The sequence below is a fragment of the Astatotilapia calliptera genome, chromosome 10 (assembly GCF_900246225.1).
Source record: "Astatotilapia calliptera chromosome 10, fAstCal1.2, whole genome shotgun sequence".
Classification (NCBI taxonomy): domain Eukaryota; kingdom Metazoa; phylum Chordata; class Actinopteri; order Cichliformes; family Cichlidae; genus Astatotilapia; species Astatotilapia calliptera.
In genome coordinates this window covers 17,521,592-17,548,700 of record NC_039311.1, presented here as the reverse complement: position 1 = coordinate 17,548,700, position 27,109 = coordinate 17,521,592, and the positions used below count along the sequence as shown (strand labels likewise).

General features: G+C 39.5%; 1 protein-coding gene across 3 annotated transcripts; it reads left to right on the top strand.

Annotated features, from left to right (window-relative positions):
- The first annotated feature begins 1,145 nt into the window (after positions 1 to 1,145).
- On the top strand, positions 1,146 to 27,109 carry b3glctb (beta 3-glucosyltransferase b). Of its 3 annotated transcripts, XM_026182975.1 has the most exons (16): positions 1,146 to 1,336; positions 2,238 to 2,275; positions 2,368 to 2,395; positions 2,606 to 2,715; positions 9,783 to 9,859; positions 9,968 to 10,079; positions 10,274 to 10,410; positions 12,024 to 12,087; positions 12,755 to 12,871; positions 13,613 to 13,682; positions 16,201 to 16,314; positions 21,152 to 21,251; positions 24,181 to 24,300; positions 25,025 to 25,169; positions 26,213 to 26,363; positions 26,647 to 27,109. In XM_026182975.1, exons 1-15 carry the CDS (start codon positions 1,276 to 1,278, stop codon positions 26,345 to 26,347), a joined length of 1,428 nt encoding a protein of 475 aa, XP_026038760.1. In that variant the 5' UTR covers positions 1,146 to 1,275; the 3' UTR covers positions 26,348 to 26,363; positions 26,647 to 27,109. The 3 variants fall into 3 exon arrangements, with proteins under 3 accessions (XP_026038760.1, XP_026038761.1, XP_026038762.1); XM_026182976.1 differs by lacking the exons at positions 1,146 to 1,336; positions 2,238 to 2,275 and having other exon boundaries at positions 9,755 to 9,859; XM_026182977.1 differs by lacking the exons at positions 1,146 to 1,336; positions 2,238 to 2,275; positions 2,368 to 2,395; positions 2,606 to 2,715 and having other exon boundaries at positions 9,800 to 9,859; positions 9,952 to 10,079.

Below are 27,109 nucleotides of genomic sequence, written 5' to 3'. Positions count from 1 at the left end.
GGATCATTGTCCTGCCATAAGAAGCAGTTTTAGCCAACCTTGCACTCTCAGGCAGACAGGCTCACATTTAGCTCAAGGATTCTTTGGTATACAAAGGAGTGCATGGTCGACCGCAGCTGCAAAACAAGCCAAAATCATCACCCCTCCACCACTGTGCTCACAGCTGGTATGCGATTTGTGCTATATGCTGTGTTTGTTTTTCCAAACAACGTGCTGTCTATTTTGGCCACACATCTCCACTTTGGCTTGTGTAACATTATTCCAGAGATCCTGTGAATTTTTCAGATGCATCTTTGCAAATCTAAGCTGTGCTGCCATGTTCTTTTTTTTAGAGAGACATAAGAGACTTTTTCCTGGTAGCACTTCCATACCTGTTCAGTCCTTTTCTTAACTGTACTGTCATGACCTTTATTATTTAACATGCTAACTGAGGCCTGTGAAGTCAGAGGTGTATATCGTGGTTTCCTTGCAGTTCCCTTTCCTTTCATTCACCTTGGGGGAAACTGGCTGGGTTGTCCACTCCTGAGAAGACTGCCAAATTTCTTGAATATTTTCCACGTGAATAATAATAATATTAACCTCCTAGGACCTGAACTCTTCCACAGCATGCATTTTTAATTTCTATTTGATGTTTGGGCATATTGGGGCCCGATGAATGTAAAAACAAAGAATTACCAGATTTTTTTTTTTTACCTGATTTTTGTTTTTAAAAAAAATAAGAGCCACAAATGAGGATATTCATTTAAAATTTTGATAGAACAGTAGCAGTATAATGTCCTCGTAAGTGGATATCAGGCCCTTGTAGAGCAAAATTTAGTATTTTGGTCTAAATACCCCAAAATGTGATGTCCTAGGATGATAATGATAATGATAATGGTAATAATAAAAATAATAATACAGTGTAATATACCATCTGTTGTTGTTAATCTGAATGTGTATTTACCTAATTTTAAAACCTGCTGATTTTTTTTAAGTTAATCTTAGATTTTAGGAGGGCATACCTTTATTGGCATGAATAGTACAAAAATTTAGGTTGAATTCCTATTTACTGTGACCAGAGACAATTATTTATATTATATCCCGTTTCTGTAACAATCCGATCCAATACCAGACATCGAAAACCAAACTACTCATTTGTTGTCCGCTAGAGGTCGCTACAGCTCCGCACTAACTGCCACTACATGAAAGCTCACGCCTCCGGTACAGAGATGTAGCAAACCGATTTCTTCAGTTCGCCATGGAAACACGGTGATTGAACCAGTAGCACTAGGAGTCATGTCACACCGTGATATGTTTTACGGATGCAGACTGGTCGCTGTGCTTCTCATTTGTCTCGGTAAGTGAAGTGAAACGTCTGCAGATCCGAGGCAGGGGTGCAGTTAGCTTACCCGCCACACAAAGCTGGACACACTGTGTCAGCAGCCGGAAGTGGCTTTGAGTTGTTCTTTGAAAGTAGTGAAATATAACGTTGTTTAACTCTGCATTAAAAATTATGAACCAAGGTCATTTTTAACCTTGTCAAATTTTAACGTAAAGTCATAATGACATTTGTTCTGTTTTTCTGTCTTTCTAAAGAAAGTGAGAGATATAGCGCATGGTTTTATTTTTAAAATCAAAAGAGGAAATGGTATTAATGCGCAGGTATCGTTATCATCCGCTGTGGTTGCTGACAGGTCTGCCGAAGCGTGGGGGGCTGCAAATGAAGCTGAAGGTGTCTTAAAAAACATGCTGATAATTTCTACACTTTATAATTGTTCTCTTTTATTACCAGAAAAAGTCGTTTTAGTTTAGTTGTATACAACTACCATCCAAATGTCATAGTAAAAATCAAGACCCGTCAAACTAGGCAACAGTTTTCTAATCTTCTCTTGTCTGAGCCCGTGTTTAATTGGAGCCTCAGTTTCTTGTTCTTAGCTGACAACAGTGTTACTCGGTGCGGTCTCTGCTGCTGCCGCCCATCTGCTTCAAGGTTGTGTGTTCAGAAAAGCTCTTGTGCATACCTCGATAGTAACAGGTTACGTAAGTTACCGTTACCTTTCTATCAGCTCAAAGCAGTCTGGCCATTCTCCTCTGACCTCTGACATGACTTGCTGACTGGATAAACAGTTAAACAGGTGCACCTAATGAAGTGGCCATTGAGTGTAGGTACTGGTTTGATTTAAACTGAAAAATCAAAAAAAGATATTTTTTGTCTCCTCACAAATAATTGTTCAGTTGTCTTTTCTTTCCATACCAAGACGTCTTTGCTGGAGACAAACACACAGGGCCTGATCATGTAAGTGCTGCTTTTTAGTTTCTTGTTGTAAATTAATGCTTTGCCACGTGCCTCAGCAATGTGTTTTTGTCAATCTCTCTGACTGTCCACAGGCAGCAGAGCGCAGGAAACACTCTGTCGGTGAGTGAGAGGGCGATCTAACATTTTGTACAACTATTTGGGAAATAAACAAGTTCTATAGCGCATCTTATAATAATGTGTCTAAGAGCGTACTTTGAAATATTGTAGATGAGTTTAAATTCGAACATGAAAGGATGAAAGGATTAGCGCTTCCTCTTTGTTTTCTTAACCAGTCATCAGGATACATATTCCATGCATGTCTTTTCACAGAGCTGGAGGACGTAATGATAGTGATCCAGAGCCAGAGGAACTCCTACCATGCCCGTCGCAGTGGTCAAAGGAAAGTGGAGATTCTGCAGCAGGCAGCCCGACTTGGGCAGGTAACATCTGCCATGCTTTGTTATAATCTTCCTATTTTCCTGTACACGCTCATACATGTATTGTACAGAAGGCACGCTGAGTATAGTCTCCATAAGAAAATATCAACATTCTTCTTATGTTATAAAAATCTGCTATAATCGTTTATGTGAATTCATTTACAGTGATAATGAATAAAGGAAGTTAACCATTTGAAGTCATTTGCAATCATAAGGTGAAGTAATGAGGCGCTACAAGCAGGCTCTACTCATGACAGTGTCATGGTCAGTGATGGTCAGAGTGCTCGCTTTGATTGGAACCTCTTAGAAGATTAAAAAGAAGACGACTGGACTTCTTTAAGCTTGTGAAGATGTCACTGCTCATCCAAGAGGTTTCTGCAGGTGTTAGAACTACAGAAGAAGCCTCTTGGATGAGTGTCTGAGAGAGGCAGTGAAGACAAAGGCTATCTCCCGTTACAAAAGCTCTCATCAACCATCAGCCATCTTGAGCAGATGTTGTGGCTTTCTTCAGTTTTTTGGGCTCTTGGCTCGTATTCTAAAGGAACTAACTTCCTGATGTTACTGAAAATCAGCAGCAGCAGCCGACTTCAGAGGGAAATGAATCTCCGTGCCATCATCCTGTATCAACCATCTTCCCAGTGCAGAATGAGATTGACAGCCAAGATGGGGTTTTTTCTTATGCTTACATTTCTCTACAAGTGATTTATTGAAACATGTGCGAGCATACATGGAGATACAGTAGATAAGTCAAAAACAGAGATTGCATGATTCTAATGAGCTTGAAAGTCAATATTTGATACGACCATTTTTATTCTTTAACACAGCCCGATTGGTTCGGGGTCACATCTGTTCACAGGGGGGTTGATAGTGATGGTTGTGTGTCCTTGTGTGTGTGTGTGTGAGTGGTCTGTGTGTGTCTGTATATGTGTAGGTGTGTTTATGTATGGCTCAGCCTGGGTGATCCTTGGCCCCTGTGGGACATGGTTGAGGAGGGTGGCCTTGCCCCTCCCCCGGGATGTAAGTACTTTTGGTTCCAGGGTGCATGGCTTGATGTTTTGCCGTACTTGTTGGCCCACTCCTTTGGAGGTTGTGGTCCAGGGTGGCCTCTTCAGTGCAGTTGGGGGCTCTGCTGAGAGTTGGGCGGTTCTCAGGCATCTGAGGCCCTGTTTTTGTCTTTGGTGGCATGGGCTGCCTGCCGTCTCTGGGTCTCTGGGGGCCTTGCTCTTTGGCTCTAAGGGCTCCATCTGGGGCCCACTTCCTTCCTCTGCTGCTATGTGCACACAGTTGTCATCGAGATGTGGTCTCGGCTCTTCAGTACTCTGTGGGAGCAGCAGATGCCTGGGTCTCCTGGGTCTTTCTCTGTCTGATGGGGCCGTTATTACCAAAATTGTTAGTTTGTGTATCCATCCATCCAGGTGCTACTTTTTTGCATGTTTATTCTTACAGGTGCAGCACTTGGAGGCCCATCATGCTTTTTCACTTGTGCTCTGTCCTCTTGTCCTTTTCATTTCATCTATTTCCCCTCCCTTTTTTTCTTGCTCTTTTTCTTGTGCTTGTCAACTCTGGCAATGCTGTATTAGACATGCACTCATGTGAGTAATAGTAGAAATGAATAAAGAAAGAAAGAAAACACAAACACAAACAAAAGGGGGCCTAAAGACTCCAGAGCTCGTCTTGGAAAAGCAAATATGTTTGGCACAACAGTTCATTTAGATCCTGATTCTGATTGCAAAAGCTGCCAGACATGAAGACAGGCTAAAAAAAACTCCAGCCTGAACTCTCTTAGCCAAGCTTTCTTGTAATTTCTTTAAGTAGTCTACAGGAATAGTTCTCCAGGCTTCTTAAAGGACATAGAAAGCTGTTCTTTGGATGTTTGGTGACTCATTAAATCATTAACCTAATTAATTAATTAATTAATTAATTAAGTGATTTTAAAATTTGGATTCATCACGCCATCAGATCTGTCGCCACTGATTTTCAGGTCAGGTTTGCATAATTTGGCACATCTCAGCCTTTTCTCCCTGTTTCCTTTCTTTGAAAATGGCTTCTTGGCAGCCACCCTTCCACTCAGACCATTTCTGTAGAGGCTTCAGTGAACAGTGGATGGATCAAATGTCAAAATTTGTTTGTTATGTATAGACACAAAACTGTTACATCCCTTCACTTGGGTGCTTATATGCTTGTGTGCAGTATTGAATGACTCAACAAGAAGAAACAAACATTCCTGTGAAAATGGTCAGGTACAAGGTCTGCATTGAAAATGTGTGAAAAAGCAGCCAATGTCCAAAGAAAGAAAAGCTGGAGAACTATTACTCAAGTCAGTTTAAAAGATTACAAGAGTTTTCTCCTAATTAGATGCTTGTTTTGACATTTGGGGGCAGGTTCTTACATAAACTTGTCTTGAAAATCTCCAGGTCAACCTCTAATTAAAAATTGCAATAGTGTATTTTATTTTATTTTATTTTTTCATTTTTTGTGTCCCGTTTGGATCTTTAGCCATCAGAATTGTTGTCTTAAGGCCAAGAAAGATGCCAAGCGGATTTATTTTACCAAGTGGATCATCATGGCCTTGCCATATTGGTCCATTTGATTGACCTTTATTATAATTATGAATTTATTTTATTTTCGGTTGCTACAAACGGGACAGATATAGTGTATTTTAACTAAAAAGGCAAACAAGGTGGAAAAAACACATTACTGCGTATGGCATAAAGAGACGCCAGCATCCCAGCATGAAAACACCGTCACGTTGATGCAGTACAGCAGAGAGAGCATCATCATTTAGGGCTGCTTTGCTGTTTCTGGGCCTTGGTGATTCAGGTGGACGATTACTCCAAACAAAGTAAACCTAAACACACACACAGACCGCATTCAACTGCAGATGCTGATGTATTGACTCCATTATGGGTGAGCTTAAGCAGTTGTGTAAAACGCAACAGTCCTCCTGAGCATCGTGCAGGTCTAATCCGCAGATAATTGAAACACAATTTGGAGGTTATTGCTGCCATAGGCGTTCATTAAATCCAATGGTTCATTTACACTTTACACCATAATTTTAAAGCTTTAATGGGTGAATTTTGTCTAATTAGAATACAATTTATTTCTCAGGGTTTTTTTGTATCGATAAGCATCACTGGTGTTAATGGACAAAACATAAAGCCACCTCCACGCTTGCTTAGTTTAAAGCTCATAAGTGAGCTACTTTAGTTTCTATGGTGGATTTTTATGGCTGATTCTTATGCCTGTTTTATGATTGCACTTTACTGTGCCAGCAGGACAGGACAGCAATCCTTTAAGTACTTTAGCTTTTATTAGGTGTCAAAAAATGTTAAAACTGATTTATGCTTTGTTGCGGTATTAACATGGCACCAATAGATGTCCTCCTTTCCACAGAGCCTCTGAAGGAAGCCAGGCTCACTGTTTTCATGCAGTAAGCGTTTAATGGTACCTGCCTGCAGGGTATCTCTCAAAAGTATTTTGTTACCAGTGAAATGAGATGACAGGTTTATGGATGTGATGGGGTGCAGTAGATGTAGATGTTTATTTTCCTTTGAGATGAATTGGTACTGTGAAATATGAGTCTGATGTTTTCTCTTTACCTGCAGTTTAAATTGAGGAAAAACTGCCTGATTGCAAGAAATGGTAAAAAATTCAAGCAGCAGGGGCTCTGTGAAAAGATTTCCAAAGCTAAATCGTAAAATCTTCACTTTCACCCTTTTTTTAAAGAGCAGGTGGTGATCGAAAACTGTAGTGAAGGCGTAAAATAGAAAAGGGCGATGAATGTTGGTGAGTTACTAATGAAATCAATGTTTAAAAAACAACCCAGAAAAATATGCTTTACTTTTAGTTTTTGGCAAAAACTAAAAGAGTTCCAGCATTGTGATTGGCTGGAGCCATTCTATGTAACATTTAAACATGTTATCCTTTCCCTCGCTCCTGGTACTCTGGCTTCCTCCCAGGTTGATTGGTGATTCTAAATTGGCTGTAAGACATTTGGCCTTTGTGCTGCTTTAACAAGTGAATTTCCTCAGTGCGGCATTAGTAAAGTCTCTATCTCTGGCCTCCTTCACTGCATCAATGAATCTTCTTTGTGGCCTTCCTCTTTTCTTACTGCTTGGCACCTCTATCTTTAATGTCTTTGTCCAGTATATATGCGCTATCCCTCAGCTGCACAGGTCCAAAATAGCTCTACCTATTCTTTGTCTCCATGTGCTGTCTACAAAAACCATCTGCCTTTTGTAGACAGTTTCGTTTCGTAGGTGGGAGAACACACAGGTCCTTAGAAAGGCTTTTCAAGCTTTGTGCATCTCTATAATGTTTCGTCTAAGGTTCAGTGAAAGTAGTTGGAAATGAGACTGTTTGACGGATATGGGTGCAGCACCATGCTTGTAGGAATCTTGTTAATCTGATGACTTTTCATGGATATAATGTCATTTCTTCACAAAAGCTGGAAGGGTGTGATTGGAACTGAAAGCTTTTGATTTGATGCTTATTGCAGCATAAAGACCTTAAAGCGGTTGCGTAATCCTTGTTTAAGGTGACTTTTCTGCTGATGTTGATTTTCACTGACGGCACGGTTTAAATGCTGACTCTGATGTCCTGCCAGCTTGTTGTTTAACTCTCTTGCAGGCTTTTTTCCTTCAGCAATTAATGGTGGTGGTCAAAATGTGACTAAAATATCATCAATAGCATCTCAGGTTTTAATTCACCAGAAAACAGCGCTTCAACTTACAAGTGAGAAAGTTCTTTACTAAAACACACAGCCCACTTGTACGTAGAGCAACATGTCTGAGTGACCTTTATAACAGTTTTGGAAAAGTGTTGTGTCCTTTTTTAAATGAGGAGGTGGTTAGCGCTGTCATATGCTCTTTCAGTCTGAAGCCAGCATTGTATGATTGTACAAAATGAAGGAGAGGGGGAATCATCAAACCAAGCTTTGTAAATGGAACATCAGATAATTGCTTTATTCAATATACTGGCAAAGAACATCCGTGTGGTCGGACATAAATTTACAACAGAGTGGAGCATTTTATTTTGGTCATAGGTCATGTTTTGTAGCAGCCGTTCATCTTGCATAAATCAATTTGCACACTTGACATAACTTAATAGCTTGCACACCTCTCTTGCTGCCAGACAGTTAAAGGCCTTTTAGTCTCCTGGTTCTGTAACAACATATGTAACGAGGGGCTTAATCTCTGCACCAGCTTTCACTTCAGTTGACCCATACATCAGTTATTCCTCCCAATTGCTTCTTTACAACCAATTTAAATAGCTACATGGAAAAGACTTATGACTGTACGAATCCTCTATTTTCTAGTCTCATTCTGAGCTTGTAATCGCCGAGACTATAGGCTCTATATGAAGTAGCACAAATCCCACTATACTGAAACCTGCTGCAGAGGGTGTCTGCAAGATTGTTTCCTGAACTCTTCTTCACTGAGAACTAAGTTACTGAAGTAATGATTTTAGGGAGAAAAAAAAGCATTTTTTTGTCTAAAAATTTTTTAATTATCAGAAATAAAGTGTTGATTATATGTTTGATTTTAATTGAAACCATACTAACTTTTTTTAATTTGAAAAATGGACGCAGATTAAATACTTAAGGATTTACTACATAATGTAGTCTTGATGGCACTCTACCAAAGCTGCAACAGATGTTAGGAGTTCAGTAAAATCAAAACCAGAACCAGTTTATGAATTTGAATAAGAAGCAGCTTCTTCTGGTTATTGAAATTGACTGACATCACATGGTAGCTCCCCCAAATTCTCTACTATGACTCTTTTGAAGTATGGAATAAAACTGGCAAATCCCATAAAGTGACTGGGATGTCCCAAACACTTTTGGAAAGCCATTTTATTGCACTCAAAATCCTGTCAAAACCTATAAATGGAACTTGCTGTTACCTCTCTTCAGGTCAAGTTGTGCCTCTTGTCATATTTCAGATGTCTGTGTTCCCAGATGGTGGAATTTGAGTTACATTTTAATGTCATGAAACATTTTGGCAGGCAGGACTCGGGAATGAGGGATAAAATAAAAGGCAGCTTTATTACTGAGCTTATGAAAACTGTGCGCAAAATGCAAAAAACTCAAAATTAGCAAGATACACACAGGATAACGAGAGGCGAGGGAACAGGCGAGAGCCCAGCTGGGACTCATTTCAGATGACAAGACAGAGGAAGTAGAATTAGGCACAAGATACAAGAAGAAGAATAGACACCAGAATAAAAGAAGAAGAAACAGAACGTGGGAACAGAAACACCAGCTTGACACAAATACAGACGCAGGATGCAGAGACCAGACCGACACAAGGACACAGCTCTGGAAACAGAAACAGAAAGGGAAAACAAAAGATAAAAATAAGACTCAACCAGAGAAGAAGAACGTAGAATACAAACAGACTGCTGGAGGATATGATGATGACAAAGGAAAAATAGGAATCTTACAAACATTACAAAAGAGCCAAAGTAAGAAACAATTGAGACACAAAACAAAACCAAATCTTGAACTCAGAAAAAAACTCAAAAAATAACATTTAAGGTAAATATATCAGAGAAACATCCAAAAACGACTCCAACAGAGCTGCAGGGTAGGTCACTAGAACTTTTCCAGTAAATAAATAAAAAGTTTAAATATCCATCCTGTAACATAAGTTTGAAGTTGACATACAGTACTGATGAATCACTATGTTTTAAAGAAAAATGCTAGCTAATATAACAAAGCAATGGGCTTCAACGTATTGTTTTTGATTGATTTAAATCTGCATTCATTAAAGTTTAGGTGTTTGAAATAGAAATTTAGTCCACATTTGCATTTATTTACACCTTTGTAGTTCTGGTGTTTTGTGCGTTTGTCTGTTGTAAGACTACGGTCATCATATGTATGCGAAATATGTTATTTGATGTATTGGTACTACCCGTACTAGTAAACTATGGGACATAGTGGGGACATAAGATGCTTATGCAGAGAAACTGAAATCATCATAAATGAATCATTAAAATGCTTCTGTAGGGGTTCAGCTCAGTGTTTTTCATGTGACTGCAGGATGATTCAGCTCTTATGTGCCATGCAGGGAGTTCCAGTGATTGTTCTTCTCCATGAGCTGTCACAGTATGAAGGGGACTGGAGTATCCTCCCTGCACTTCCTCGGTGAGTGTTGAGCACTCAAATGAAGATGAGTAACTTATTAAAATTACGTTGCATGACAGCTTATTTAACCTTGATGGTTTGGCATTGTTAAGTTGTCAATCTTCTCAGGCTCTTTGTCAAATATGGACATTCAGCTTCCTGGTTGTTCTTCATAGAGGAGGAAACCAAAGTCACACTGTCTGCTCTGCTGGAGGTCCTCAACAGATATCCAGCTCAAGAGGTGGGATACACACACACACACACACACACACACACACACACACACACACACACACACACACACACACACACACACACACACACACACACACACACACACACACACACACACACAAGCACCTCAATAACAGTAGTGACTGTGCACTCAATTGCTATGCATAAAATGATGATCATGGTGATCTTTTTGCAATACAGGAGTGGTTTTTGGGTAAGCGTCTCCATGACAACGAGGCCTCCATCATTCACCACTATGCCTTCTCTGAGGACCCCAGTTCCTTCAGTTACCCTGACACCACAGCAGGCTGGGCTCTCAGTGCGCCGCTGCTCAAGAGGTGAGCGTAAAGATTAAAGTGAGTCCCTGTGTTGCTCTCCTCTCTTCTTTTACACATTTAGCAGACCTTTATAAGCTTTCTAATAAGACATCTGTTAATTGTAAAGACTAAGCTAAATTCAGCCAATAAAAATAAGGACCTACAAGAGTGAGGGAGACAGTTTGCAGTAACAAAAACAAAAAAGAAAAGATGAGAAAGAAAAGGCACGGCTAAAAATAAATCTTTTAAAAAAGAAATGTTCCCAGAATGACTTTTAATGCAGCACTTATTTTTTGTCCCACTAAGAAAAAAGTTATCAGCTGCAATCTTAACTAGGGATGGGTATCGTTTAGGTTTTATCCGATACCGGTGCCAAATCGGTACTTTTGAAACGGTGCCAGTGCTCAAACCGGTGCTTAAAGAATGGAGAACACAAAATTGGTCCAAAAACCTCTCATGTTCAGCTGGTTTTTTGTAAAAAGATAACAATGTTAGCCTTTTCTGCAGCTATGGGGCATATATGGCATCACTCTTGGCTGGAAGCAGTGCTTAAACAATGGAAAAAACACAAACTTTGTCCTAAACCTCTCATGTTTAGCTGTTTTCCACTTTTTCTTTGGTCATTTTAGCCTTTTTGGCCAGGGTGAAGGGAGTATCTGCCATCAAACAAGAAGACAGCCGCATGTAGCTATGATGATGTTTGCTAGTTCACTTTACATGCATTAATGTAATAACGTGGTTAGCCTACTCAACGTAAATTACACACGAACATTAAGCTACTCACGCAGAGAAGAACGGCTGCTGCTGCATCATCATCCGTCATCATTTCTGCTACACTGGCAGGGCTAGGGGCCAGGACTCTCCTCTTCGGGGTTTTTGGGGGATATTGCTAACTCCGGGTCAGATAACAGGCAACCCACGCACAGTAGATGCGCTCGGTGTGAGGTCTCGCAGCAAGCTATCATACGGCGCATTTCTGGGCTTTTAAAAAAAACGCTATGCGTCGCCAGGTGTTTCATCGGATTCGAGGTGTTACCTCCTTTGACAGTATCACAGTATCAGCTTAAAGCACTTGTTGCAGGCTGCTGAGTTTGCATATTTTGCTGTGAAGTACAGCCAGACTTTTGACCGCTTCGCCTTGGACATTTTAATCTGTAGCTCTGCTCTAAAAGAACGTACGTACCTGGACCCGCCTACTATCCTCGGAAACGTAAAATTATTGGCTAGAAGTGTATCACAGCTCAGGAAAAAAAAAAGCACCGAAATAAAGCACCGAAATGTGCGCTGCTTTTCGGTCTGGTTACTACCGTTTATGTCAGAACCGGTGCCATCATGGCACCGGACACCGGTACCCATCCCTAATCTTAACCATTACCTGTTGCTTCACTCACAGTGTAAAATACATCTTATATATTTTATATTAGGATTTGTTGCAGGCCCTTACTTTGTCCACCGTCTCTTTCTACCTTTAAAATCGCCTACCCTTCAAGCTTGACTTCTGATTGGTTGCTTTCCTGCAAAATAATAACTGAGTAACTTTCAGTCATTGTTGTTAATTTCATTATATAATATGGGAACCTGCTCATTTCATCTGTGCTTTGTTACCTTCTTTCTTCAACCTTCATGTGTTTCAGACTCACAGAGCGGATACGGTCTGAGAATCTCAAGTCAGATTTTACAATCGACCTGAAGCATGAGGTACTTTGTCACTTTCTTGGAGCGTTTAAATCAATTATAACCAAACAAAAACTGGTTCAGTTCAACTTTGTGCTTCTTCTTCTGTGAAAATTGAAATCAGTGTCTTTCAGTCTACGAGCTGAGCTAAAGTACATTATAACAGCATTTCCTCCCCGTAGCTTTTGATCTGCAGCTTTGGTAGATCGTTTATTATTTTTCAACACATCACTGGAGCAGTTAGCATTTACAGTCCTGTGAAAAACTTAAGTACACCCCTACTGCTTCCATAAGAATTAAGAGGGTAAGTAGCAACCAGGTGCAGCTGAAATGCACTTTAATTTATAATCATCAGCAAGTTTGAGCACCTTTAAAAAAGCAGAAGTTTTGGTGGTTTGCTGCTCTGAGCATTCAGGTGTGTGTTAACACAATGTCACAGTCTTCCAGGTCAGACCAAATGCTGACAGAGAAAGTAGTGGAAGTAAAAACACGTTTAAAGTTTAAAGGACCTGGATTAGCTGTTGTTAATATCTGAGACCAGACTGGAATTTATCTTTACTGTTTCCTTATTTGACTTTTTTTTTTTTTGTGCCTTTTTACTTATTTGTCAAGTTTACCATCACTAATTTGAATATAGTGACAAAACACTTTAACCTTTGAATTTGTCTTCATGCATGTTCTGTTTTTCTAGATTGCTTTGTTTATTTGGGAGGAAGGACATGGCCCAAAGCTGACAGCAGTTCCAGAGTTTTGCACACAGCCGAGAGACGGCTGTGCTACCGCGTTTACAACCTACCTGCCCGACTGCGTATGTAACAGCTTCACTCTGTCTGGTTATTCTAGATATAACTTTCATTTCAGTTCTTCTCATTTTGTGTGAACTTTGGTGTAAAACCAAATCTGTTATGACAGCTACCTGTAGATTTTTTTTTCTAAGTCAACAATAGTTATTTTTGACTCACGTATGCGGCAAGACTGTTTTATTATCGCTAACATCTTGGCAATAATACGTAACGTTCATTGTTTACTCAACAAACTCAATGAAATCTTAAGATATTCCTCTTATTTAGTTTAAATTGTCAAATATGAGCACAGGAAAAACTGGCTAAACGCGTTGGACCTTTTTCCAGTGTGCAGTAATCCATCACTTTAAGTCACAACAAATTACAGCTGAGCTGTCCATATTAGTTAGACTGAAGTCAGCCCTTTATGCCACTGCCAAAGTCTGCTGTATGGGAATGCAAACAGAAATTTCTGTGAGCAAGTGAGCTGATTTAATCTGAAGGGTTAATGGAAATCAAGTGCACAGCTACCTGCACTGAATGCTTTAAAAACTATTTGAACAGATCGAGTATAAATCTCTGCTACATGATTTTTATGCATCTGAAACATAAGACGAGTTGAGCATATGCGATATTATGTAGACATTACATGTATTGCTGATATGAAACACATATTCTGAAGCACATTTTTTTTACCCATTGATGGCTACAGTGCTTTTTTTCCCCCAATGAAGGCAGACACTTTTTCTCTTTCTCTCTTATTTTAGGGGCATCCAGTGTCGAAGAATGATGTATTTGTTGCTGTGAAAACTTGCCAAAAGTTCCACTCAGATCGAGGTGTGTGTACAACTTCGGACAAATTAACAATACTTTGTTCTGCAGAGGTGTAAGTAGGTAACAAGATCCATCATGTCAGTAAGCACACATATACTAATTCAAAATTTGTTAATCTAAATTAATTATTTAACATTCAATACATTTGGTTATCTAAAATATATCTTCTAGCTACAGCTCTAGCTATCTCAAATAATAGAAAGAACCTTAAAGTACAAGTATACTTTAGATTAGATTAGATTAGATTAGATAGAACTTTATTAATCCCTCGGGTGGGTTCCTCTGGGAAATTCGATTTCCAAAAAAGCACAGCACCGACAGAAGTTACAGAGTTACAGAATTATATATATATATATATATATATATATATATATATATATATATATATATATATATATATATATATATATATACATATATATATATTAGGGGTGCAACGATACACAAAATTCACGGTTCGGTTCGATACTTTGGTGTCACGGTTCGATATTTTTTCGATACAAAAAAATGTTCATGCATTTTTAATTTGTCATTTATTAAAATTATAAATATATATTTTAACTCAAAAGTACAGTTTTTAAATTTAACCCTAACCCTTGTGCGTGTTTTTTATTTTGACAGCGAATGCGCACCTGCGGACCACTTATGTGCAGCCCTGGTTATTTAGCTCGTCATATCGCAGCCACAGAAATTCTTTTGTCCATGAAACCATAAAGCTGCACTTTCTTTTTGCCTTATAGTCTGATTTGTCATAACTTCTCCGTTTTGTGGTAAGCTTTTCTTTGGCTGTCACTTCTTCACCCTGACCTGTCTTATTTGGCTCAGCAGAACTGAAATGCTTTTACACACTCACTCACATAAGCTCAGCGATTCTCTGCGCGATCAACCTCTCACATGTGTAAGCTGCGGGAGATTTCACTTGTCATGTTTGCATAGTAAGCTAACGATTAATAAGACGATGTCAGAGGAATTGGTGCACAAATTATCATCACTCACAGATCAGTGCTGTCGCTCTCTATACACAGTTCGCACGATTGCAAAGTGAAAGCAAAAAAACGAGCGCAAATTCAAACGCGACTTCAATATGTCACATATTGACAGTGGCTCACCGATGCCAATGACATAATTACCCAGCTACATTTCTGAAAGAATGCAAAAGCATTGACATATATTTTTCCTACAATAGCCCGACGGGCAGGGCAGAGATAGATTTTGGTAGCCCGACTGAAAAAATCGCTAGCTCCGGGACGTCGGGCTAGCGATATTGCAAGCCCTGTATCTGATTGAGGAATCACTCATCTTTGGAAAAGAGAGTTTATTACAGAGAAATGGCTCTTTCCAAAATAAAAGCTATACTATCCGCTTCTTCTGGGCTATATTCTCAGCAGCATAAGGAGAATCATGTGCTAACAGCTGTCTAAATGACTCGGCTAAAGTTAGTAGCATGCTTGCTTTTTTTTGTCTGCTTCCACTTGTCTTTGCACTAGGATGATGTCGGCGTAAATGTGCAGTCATATTCGTTGTGTTCCCACTAGTGCTTTCAGGTTAATCTCGTTGAAATGACCTTAACGCCACAACACGGCAAATCTCCGTTAACGAGCTACCGCCGATCGCTCTGTGCATGGGGCTAGATGGCCAACACGTTAACGAGCTAACTGCGCTAGCACACTAGTTCACACCCATGTAATTGAGCATTGCATGGCACATCCAACATACTGTTTTACTTTAGTCCATGACTCGCTTACCTTCAGGGTCATACGTCACATGAAAACCAAAATAATTCCAAACGCCAGATCTGAATGAGGGTGGGGGAGGTGCCCTGCGCTCTTCCTTCTGACTATGCTGTCTGTGTTGAGCGCTCAGTGGATCTGCGCTGGACAGTGCAGCCTAGGCGGAGTAGTCGAACACAGATTCACTGAGCGCTCAACACAGACAGCATCGTCAGAAGGAAAATTGATAAAATAAATTACAAATGTTGTATTGTTCGATACATATGCGTACCGAACCGAAAGCACTGTATCGAACGGTTCAATATCGATACGAATATCGTTGCACCCCTAATATATAAATATATATATATATATATATATACACACACACACAGGTAATTGAGAGTGATTGAGACACACAGGAATAATAACAATGCAACTCAGATATAATAATATATTTCAGTATATTAAAGTTTTTGTATTTGTAATAATTTGTGCAATTATTCAAAGCACTGATGCTCTGTACAAGTGAATAATTAGTGGATGTGTTTCAGAATAAATTAAGGTAAGATGAGTCCCCCTTATCATGGATCACTTTTAAGTTATTACTTTGTAGGTTTTTTGTGTCATGTCTAAAGACTAAAGACTATAAATTATAGTCTATTAATTAAATAGAAGCTTTGCCTGCCATCAATCAGTGCTTCACTAGTCATAGCTACTGTATATATATCTGTTTGTATGTGTCTACAGCTCAGTGGTGAAGGCTTAATGTTGTTGCAGGTTCGGTTATCTTTCCCCATTCATTTCCACAGTACCAGTGGTGAAGGCGACCTGGGAGAAAGAGTCTGGGTTTTTAGAGTATTATAGCGATGTTACTGATGCCTCCATACCAACAGTCAGTTTGGGAGTGTCCAATACTGAGAGGGGTAAGTTCATTAGCAGCAACAATTTTTACTGATAACTGCTGGATACAGATCAGAATATTCAATTACATTTTATTCATACAGCATCAATTCACAACAGTCACCTCAAGGAGGTTTATATTGTAAAGTAAAGAGTCTACAATATTAGAATGAAACCCCAACAATCATGTGATGCACCGTATTGTGTGTGTATAACCTCTTTTTAGGTTTTGTGGATATTATACATGGTTATGCTGAGAATATGTCAGCCAGTTTCCACTGGAAATGCCTTTTGGTTAAACTGTCAGCAAGGAATTTGCATTTGCACTGTTAAATTTTTATGTAACCTTAATGCACATAAAAAACTATGGAAGCCCGTTTCCGCCACAAAAAAAAGGAAAAAGGATCCATAACTCAAAATTTCGAGTTATTTTCTCGAAATTTCGAGTTATTTTCTCGAAATTTCGACATATTAACTCAAAAATTTGAGAAAAGCAACTCGAAATTTCGAGTTAGCGCTGCCAATCAGTAATCTACGTGAATGACGTCATTTCCATGTTACCCGGAAGCTGAAGCCCTCAGCTACAAATGCTACAGCTAAGCTACCGGTATTACATCCAGTCGTGAATGCACAGATTGCTGAGTGTTTTCAGCCTGGCTTCACAAATGATGAAATCCCTGTGTTATTAGCTGAATCACATGGTGTTACTATCAGCAAACATACTTTAATTTGTTGGGATCCGTTTTTGAGTGCGCGGTCCTGCGCCATATGCTTCCGGGTAACAAGAAAGCGACCTCATTCACGTATATTTTTGATTGGCAGAGCTAACTCGAAATTTCGAGAAAATAACTCGAAATTTCGAGTTATGGATACTAGCTTTTTTTTTTTTTCTAGTGGCGGAAACGGGCTTCCATAAAAAACAGCTGCTTGTTTAAGTGAAAATACATTAATGGGTTTTTTGCACTAGTAAAGTTGTGGAGTTGTAAAGTATTTTGTCTAATGTCAATTATATCGTCAGTTATATCATTATCGCAAATTTTCAAATGTTTATCGTGATAAATATTTTTGGTCGTATCGCCCTGCTCTACTCTGATCTTCCTGGAGCTGATCATTGACTGAGTCTTTGCCCTCCTGGCTATTGTTCATTCCTTTCAGATGGTAGTCTTCAGTTTTCTTCCACGTCTCTCTGGTTTGGCTTTGCATTTTAAAGCATTGGAGATCGTTTTAGCTGAGCAGCCTATCATTTTCTGCACTTCTTTACATGTTTTCCCCTCTACAATCAATGTTTTGATTAAAGCATGGTGTTCTGAACAATGTCGGGCACGACCCATCTTTCTCAGGTTTTCAGAGAGAATTGCATGTAAAACACGTGCTGGCTTCATGCTTAAATAAGTTCCATGTGAATGACACCTGTTTCTTCACATAATGAATGACCTTACTGATTGGACTCCATACTGCTATTATTTTGAACATGCCCCTTTCACTTAATTATTTAATTACACAGACTCAGGTGCATCCATATCATGAATGTTGGGTCTGTTGGTCTCTCTGACTCTACTACACCTACTGGTAAATTATTTGCCATGTAATAATACGATTTCTACCAAAAAGATCGTGGCTCGGCTCGAACTGACAGTCTTGGTCGTTGTGTCCTTGGGCAAAACGCTTCACCAGTTGCCTACTGGTGGTGGTCAAAGGGCCCGGTGGCGCCAGTGTCCGGCAGCCTCGCCTCTGTCAGTGCGCCCCAGGGTGGCTGTGGCTACAATGTAGCTTGCCATCACCAGTGTGTGAATGTGTGTGTGAATGGGTGGATGAATGAATGTGTAAAGCGCTTTGGAGTCCTTAGGGACTTGTAAAGCGCTATACAGGGAGTGCAGAATTATTAGGAAAGTTGTATTTTTGAGGAATAATTTTATTATTGAACAACAACCATGTTCTCAATGAACCCAAAAAACTCATTAAAATCAAAGCTGAATGTTTTTGGAAGTAGTTTTTAGTTTGTTTTTAGTTTTAGCTATTTTAGGGGGATATCTGTGTGTGCAGGTGACTATTACTGTGCATAATTATTAGGCAACTTAACAAAAAACAAATATATACCCATTTCAATTATTTATTTTTACCAGTGAAACCAATATAACATCTCCACATTCACAAATATACGTTTCTGACATTCAAAAACAAAACAAAAACAAATCAGCGACCAATATAGCCACCTTTCTTTGCAAGGACACTCAAAAGCCTGCCATCCCTGGATTCTGTCAGTGTTTTGATCTGTTCACCATCAACATTGCGTGCAGCAGCAACCACAGCCTCCCAGACACTGTTCAGAGAGGTGTACTGTTTTCCCTCCTTGTAAATCTCACATTTGATGATGGACCACAGGTTCTCAATGGGGTTCAGATCAGGTGAACAAGGAGGCCATGTCATTAGTTTTTCTTGCCAGCCACACTGTGGAGTACTTGGACGCGTGTGATGGAGCATTGTCCTGCATGAAAATCATGTTTTTCTTGAAGGATGCAGACTTCTTCCTGTACCACTGCTTGAACAAGGTGTCTTCCAGAAACTGGCAGTAGGACTGGGAGTTGAGCTTGACTCCATCCTCAACCCAAAAAGGCCCCACAAGCTCATCTTTGATGATACCAGCCCAAACCAGTACTCCACCTCCACCTTGCTGGCGTCTGAGTCGGACTGGAGCTCTCTGCCCTTTACCAATCCAGCCACGGGCCCATCCATCTGGCCCATCAAGACTCACTCTCATTTCATCAGTCCATAAAACCTTAGAAAAATCAGTCTTGAGATATTTCTTGGCCCAGTCTTGACGTTTCAGCTTGTGTGTCTTGTTCAGTGGTGGTTGTCTTTCAGCCTTTCTTACCTTGGCCATGTCTCTGAGTATTGCACACCTTGTGCTTTTGGGCACTCCAGTGATGTTGCAGCTCTGAAATATGGCCAAACTGGTGGCAAGTGGCATCTTGGCAGCTGCACGCTTGACTTTTCTCAGTTCATGGGCAGTTATTTTGTGCCTTGGTTTTTCCACACGCTTCTTGCGACCCTGTTGACTATTTTGAATGAAACGCTTGATTGTTCGATGATCACGCTTCAGAAGCAATTTTGAGACTGCTGCATCCCTCTGCAAGATATCTCACTATTTTTGACTTTTCTGAGTCTGTCAAGTCCTTCTTTTGACCCATTTTGCCAAAGGAAAGGACGTTGCCTAATAATTATGCACACCTGATATAGGGTGTTGATGTCATTAGACCACACCCCTTCTCATTACAGAGATGCACATCACCTAATATGCTTAATTGGTAGTAGGCTTTCGAGCCTATACAGCTTGGAGTAAGACAACATGCATGAAGAGGATGATGTGGACAAAATACTCATTTGCCTAATAATTCTGCACTCCCTGTACAAATACAGGCCATTTACCACAACTCTGGTTAGTCACATTGGACTGCTATTATTTTGAACACAACTGTACATCACTTAAAGTCCAATAACCAAACTTTTAAACTTTGTGAAAAGCCTTCCCAGAAGTGTTAAAGCTATTATATCTCCAAAGGGTGGGCCGGCATCATAGTAAACCCTATGGATTAAGAATGGGTTGTCAAGTTCATATGCATGTGACAGCAGACAAATATATAATAGCAATATAGTGTACGGATCCGGCTTTTAGGAAAACTCCCCGTTTACATGAACAAATTGGAATCTATCAGATAGCTATGAATCTATGTTGTGTTCTAATCTCTGTGGTCACATATTGGGGTCATTGGTATTGAATGCTGCGCTGAGGTCTAACGGAACAAGCACAGAGATGTGTCCCCTGTCAGAGGTCAGATGAAGATCATTTGTAGCTTAAAATTGTTGGGAAGACTAGTCAGATTGTGTAGACACTCCAGAATATGCATTAATAAAGTCATCACGAAACTACCTACATGACAATAAGAAAGGCAGAGTTGGTCATAAGCCAAAAATGCACTTTATGTTTCGTACTATTTAGGAGATGCTGGTATGCTGAGAAATATGGCAAACATTGTGCCTGATTTGTATCAGCATTTATGCAAGTGTCGTCTGATCATGCTCAGTGAAACATGGAACACATTTGGGGATACTGGAGCACAATGTTGCCCTGAGCTGCAGGCATAAAAGCTGCAAGTGTTAAAGTTAATGAAGGAAAATTTAAAGCTCCTGGTCCCTGGCTCACCTCTGCACAGCTGGCTAATCACAGGATGTAATAGCTCCTTTCCTGAGGACTGAAGTATCGAGCTCCATATTTCCTTACACATTTGAAGTGCACCACAGTCAGTCTATGAGCAGACAAATCAAAAGACAGTCTGATTTAATCAGTTAACTGGCTGTTAGCGGTGAAAAGAAGTGTGTATGTCACCTAATCTTTGTCATAATAGGCGCTCGAGCAAAAAATACTAAACAGAGCTTCTGTGAAAAAGACACGGACACCAGTTTTATCTCTCTAATGATATCACTCTTGTCTGAGATGCACCTTTGTGCTTTACTTGAAGTCCATTCACATGGAAGGGAGTTGCACATCCATCTATTCCTCATATCTATGCTTTCTCCTCTTGCACTTTGTCCACAACCTTTTCTTGGCTCTACTTTGTCATTTCACACACATGCAGGTGCTTTTGCTCATTCTTCCAATTCTCCCCATTTTTTATCATTTTGTAAACATTTTCTTCCATTTTATTGAAACACAACATTAACAAGTGCACTAAGAGAGGACAGCTCATCCAAAGGTCATGACCTTGACATGATTATCAACCAAAATAAATCAGCTCGAGCTGTTATTGAATGTGATGTTGAATCTTTTTCACATTTTCTTCTGTATATTTTATTCCCCTAAAGGACACTGTGGGAAGACGTTTGCAATCTTGAGGCGGTTTTTAGGCAAAGCTGTGCCGAAAGCCGATTGGCTGCTCATCGTTGATGATGATACTCTCATCAGGTAAGCTGGAAAATATTTTTTCTCTTTATTTAACACACACAGAAATTAATACATTGATATATCTATGGGCTCAAAATGTGACAGTCTTCATTACAAAGCTTTCTTCGTTATGAATTAGCATACATGTTTTTATTGAACATTTGAAGAACCAGCAAAAAAAACAAACTCTTGTAGAGGACATAAAGTCAGAGATAGAAAAGACAAGGAGCAGGTGCATCTAGTACAGGTAGAGCTGCTGCAAAAACCCACAGAGCCCAGCAGCCAGCGTAACAAATTCTGGATCCTTTGCTTTTAGTTAGCATTAGCAGCACATCCTGCGTCCGATGTGAAAGGACTTTTATGCTGCGCACTGTGACTCACAGCAATGGTCCTGGGTCAGCCCTGACTTTGTGTTAAACTAATCCTAAAGTAATAATGGTATTTCTAGCCACTGATATACCACAACTTTTTCCTTTCAACAGCTACTGAAAGTTAGGGGACCTAGCTGCTATCGGATATTTATATAGCGATCCTCCAGCTTCAAACTGTATCACCCTTCAAGGACCTGCAGTTCAAAAAAGCGCCCCCCCGACAGCCAAACCCATCTGTTCTCTGATTGGATTGTTACATTTGTGATTGACATGACATTGACCAATCAGATGAAAGGAAGAAAAATAGGGTCAAAATCCGTACTTGTAACTTGCAGGGGTTTTTTTTCTAAGTCCACACACAAATCTTTTTTACGCACGCACAAATCTTTTTTACACATACAAATCTTTTTTACGCACACACAAATCTTTTTTACACATACAAATCTTTTTTACGCACACACAAATCTTTTTTACACATACAAATCTTTTTTACGCACACACAAATCTTTTTTACACATACAAATCTTTTTTACAAGTACAAAATATTTATGACCACATTTTGAGCCCATATATATCACAATACAATGTTATGAATAAAATAAAAAGCTACAGCCAGTCAGCCAGTAACTATAATCATGAAAGTTGTTTATAAAAAGGTTTATGATGTACTTTTTCCATTCTAATCTGCATATTTAATATGAAATGCAAAAAAAAAGAAGTATTGTAGTGAAGTTTGCAAAAAAGTCCCCAATGTTAATCTTGTGTATCCTCCTATCCTGAATATGGCCACAATGTCTAATGTCTAATGTTTCAATTCAACTGTTTTTAGTATCATTTACACTGTTGTATAAAATCAAACATGTAGCCCTGCACACTGGATTTGAGCGTCACGCCTTAAAATAGGATGCCACAGTTGAAAAAAGTCAGTGTGGGGCATTTCTTGCCTCTTAGGTAATCCACAATCAACTGTAAATACTATTATTGCAAAATGCAAGTAATCAGGAACCACAGCAGCTCAGCCGTAGCAGAAACCACGTAAAGTTACAGTGCAGACTCATCGAACGCTGTGGTCTCCGACACTCAATAACTGCAGGGCTCCAAACATCCTCTGGCATGAGCAAAAAACTGGCCCAGTACTTTTTTCTATTTATAGTGTATATGTATACTAGGAGTGGGGGGAAAAATCGATTCTGTGTAGTATCGTGATATTTTGTTTGCTAATAATGTATCGATAAAAGGACAGCAGAAATCGATATTTTGTTACAAAAAAGGTTTTTGTGCTCTGACTTCAGAGACTTTTTCTGAGCAAGAATCCTGACATTCCTTCACTGTCCAAATGTGTTTAACTTTTTTTATGGCAGCAATAAACATAAGAGTTTACTTATTTTAATTTAAGACATGTTTTATTTTAATTAAGTTTAAAACTTTTTTATTTAATGTAAAATTATATTTTGTTTTAATTTACTTTCAAATTCTTCAATTGCTGAATGGGCTGCAGTTTTCATAAATTGCATAGTTCAGAATAGCTATAATTGTACCAGATGGTTACATTCAGTTAAGTTGGACTAGACTGTAATACAAACCGTTCAGTTTGTCAACAATAAAACTGACTGAAATGAGAGAAAGACTGAGTGTGAGACTTTGATATTAGATAAAATGAATATTGATAAAGTTTACCTTTATGTACAGAATCTGAATATCGCAAAATATTTTAAAAAATTGCAATAATATCGTATCGTGCGTTAAGTATTGTGAGAATATCGTATCGTGGGATGTATAGTGATTCCCACCTCTAATGTATACTGTAGCATAGAAAACATGTCTGTTTGGGTTGCTGCCTTTCAATTGATCCTTATATCATAATGTTGTTACTTGTTGTTACTAAGATTAACTTCCACAATGTCACAATCTGGCTGAAGCACACTGCGTGGCCTTTGAATAGTGGACCCAAACGCACACACAATGGAACATGGAACGTAATTTGATTTAACAAAAGGCGAGCTGTTTTATAAGGCTGATGAAAAGGTACAGACAAAGGGCAAGGCAAACCGATGCAAAACTAAGCATTAACCTAAACTGGGTAAACTAAAATAGAACATGAAAAACTTTGACATGAACAAACCAGGACATGGATACATGAAACCCGGAAACATGGCTTGAAACAACAGACGACCTGACAATGAATGCATGACAGCAGACTACATAAATACATACGAGGCAGACGAGGAGAAAGGAAACACACGTGGAACACAGCTAATTGGAATGAACATAATGACGCGACAGGGAGAGGGAAACTAAACTCAATGAACATGGGACAGACCTCTTCAAAATAAAACAGGAAACATAACGAGACGCAGACATGGCAATGCGAGCCTGACGACATAGACATAGACGTGAAACACACGACAGACGTAGATGTGGACTTAACGTGACGGACGGACGAGGAACACGGACACTGTAAAAACATACAGAGGGAAAAGGGGACTGGAGATGAGACATGGACATAACTAATATTTTATTGTAGGCATGTAGGTACTACGTATGCTATGCAAACTTTCTCTCTCTTGGTCCACCAACAGTTTACCCCGGTTGAGACAGTTGCTGCGTTGCTATGACCCAAAGGAAGCAGTGAGCCTGGGGGAAAGATATGGCTATGGCTTGACCCAGAAGGGATACAGCTACACCACCGGAGGAGGAGGGTGAGGCTGGGTCAGATGATATTTTTGGGTTGTCGGTGTTAATGATTGTTGAGCCAAAACATGCAAAACCTTGTGTGAAAATTTGAACATTACTGATTTTTCTTTATTTAACATTAGAGGCAATAGTTGTACCTTAGCTATTACATAGCTACAATCAGATACAAGCAAGGCATGGCATCAAGGCCCATATTAGCTGGAACCAGTAATTTTTTTTCTGTTACATTGTACTTCTCCGTTGGCTTTGGTCTCAATTTGCATTAAAAGAGCCAGACCATAGTAAAAGGGAGTTAAAGCTGTTAGGCTGTGTGAGGATTTACCAGTGTTGCAATAAAGCAAAAATAAATGTTGCAATACAAACTCTATGCTTCTTACACGGGGTTTGTCCCAAAACCTTTGGCTTTCCTTGCAGTTTTCATGTCAGCTTTGAATTAAATACTGATAATAATATAACCACATTCTTCTGTGCATTATGTAATCCAGTCAAATGTTTTTTGCACATTTGTTCTTGTTGAAAATCTTTAACTGATGACTAAAATAAAAATAGTTTTTGGAGGGGTTAATGTATACATACCTAATATGCCTACATAGTAAGAACATAACAGAGGGAGCACTACACACTGAACACTGTGTGTGTGTGTGTGTGTGTGTGTGTGTGTGTGTGTGTGTGTGTGTGTGTGTGTGTGTGTGTGTGTGTGTGTGTGTGTGTGTGTGTGTGTGTGTGAAGGATGGTGCTCAGCAGGACGGCGGTGTCCAGGCTACTTTCCAGTAGTTGTGGTTGCTACAGCGATGATGCTCCTGATGACATGGTGCTGGGCAGGTGCTTCACTACGCTCGGTGTTCCCATTACACACAGTCCACTATTCCACCAGGTAGAGAGCAACACGCACGTGTTCTTGTCATGGTGAACAGCTCTCTTGATGACGTTGTTTTTATTTTTATGAGAGTTGTAAAATAGAATAGAATAGAATTCAACTTTATTGTCATTGCACATGCACAGGTACAGGGCAACGAAATGCAGTTTGCATCCATCCAGAAGTGCTTTAGTGATATAGATATATTACAATATATATTAGCAATAATATAGATATGTAAGTATATTACAGAAATGGGTCTAAAACTTCCTGGGAAAGCAATGCGTAAATTAATTTGGTCTGTTTAAGCAGGTCAGCTGAACACAGAAAATGTGTGACAGATGTAAAGCATGAAGTTTTAATTAAACAGTAAATATCTGCTTGACTTAAATAGGAATCGTTTTTTTAAGAGCAGCTGCTTATGAACTTAAAATCTATTGTAATGTTTTCATTTACTGGAGCACCAATTTAATATGAGGCTGTTTAGTAAAAATAAATCCAAAGTGCTAAAGTTTAAGATGTGTGGGTAGGAGAATAGAAGAAGAGCCTTTCAAACCATTTCTGTCTTTGTTTTCTTGCTTTTGCGAAGTGACTCACACCTTGATTAAATGCACAGAGACGCCACTTAAATGAGCCCAAATTGCCCCAAGTGTTAATGAAGACATTAACCTTTACTTAGGACCAGATGATGCAGAGTGTGATACTCTCTTCCTGTTTGCCTTGTTTAAATGAAGGTTAATTAGAGAGAGACCCAGAGAATGCCATGTGGTTCTGCTTTCCTAACAGAGTGCTGAACCTCGCAACCCGAGAGAAACAATGTTTGCCACGTAGAAAAATAATTGAGACATTAATCATTTTGTCCCAGAAGCTTGCAGCTTTGTAATTAAACTGGTGGGGCTTTTTGAATTTTATTCATGTGTTTTCTGCCTGTTAATTATAGTTTAACTTATGATTATGCGTTTACTGCTGGCTCTTTGAGATAATACAGATATCCTTGTTCTGTGGATAGGCGTGCGGGGCACACGCACAGACAGACAAACCGCTTGTCCTTGATATTTCAGGCCCGACCAGATGACTACTCCGAGGAAATGATCTCCACGCAGCACGCCATCTCCTTCCACAAGCACTGGAATGTAGATCCCGTGGCTGTCTACAGATACTGGCTGCAGGACACGCGACCACGAGATGAACTGTAGAAACTGTGTTTATGCAGTAAGTATGTCGTAGACAAGAATCAGTAACCACTGTTAAGGCTGCTGTAACATCCAGATAATGTGGGGAATTTGCCACATTTGTTTTGACATTGGTGTGTAGACTTTTGAGATCCCAATAAACAGATCTGACGAATCCCACCGCTGCATTTGGCAACAAATGCTCCGTAGCTCAGTACACACACTGGTCCAAGGAGTAAAATAATACTATTTTACCTCAGACACAAAGCTCGTCGCTGCTGTGGGTCATTCAGCTCATTGATATTATTTCTCTACCTCCACAGTTTCAACTCTGCCAACAAGAGCTCGAAATGTACGAAAGTGGTGGTGATACAGCTTCAACTCCTGGATCAAAGCATGAAATTCTCCCTGCTGCTGCCTTCTTGTAAGACGTGGATTGAACCAAATTCTTAGTCTCTTCCTTTTCTTCTTTAGAAAAGGGTCGGCTCATCATTGCTTGATGTTGACTTCTGTTTTTCACTGTACGTTTTTTTTTGTAGGACAAATTTTCAGCAAAAACGCAACGCATTCGACATGCTATATACATTACGCGACACGTTTGAATCTGGACATTTAACCATTGTTTATTTGCAACGCACTCTGTGAGTAATGGACTTCAGACTAAAAGTTTGATGAATGCACTTTGTGATGATGGTAAAGTGAGGAGGAATTTGCCCAACATGTGATATTTTGCAGAATTAGGATCCAGAGTCGGACAAAGTAAACAAACAAAATATTAATAGGTCA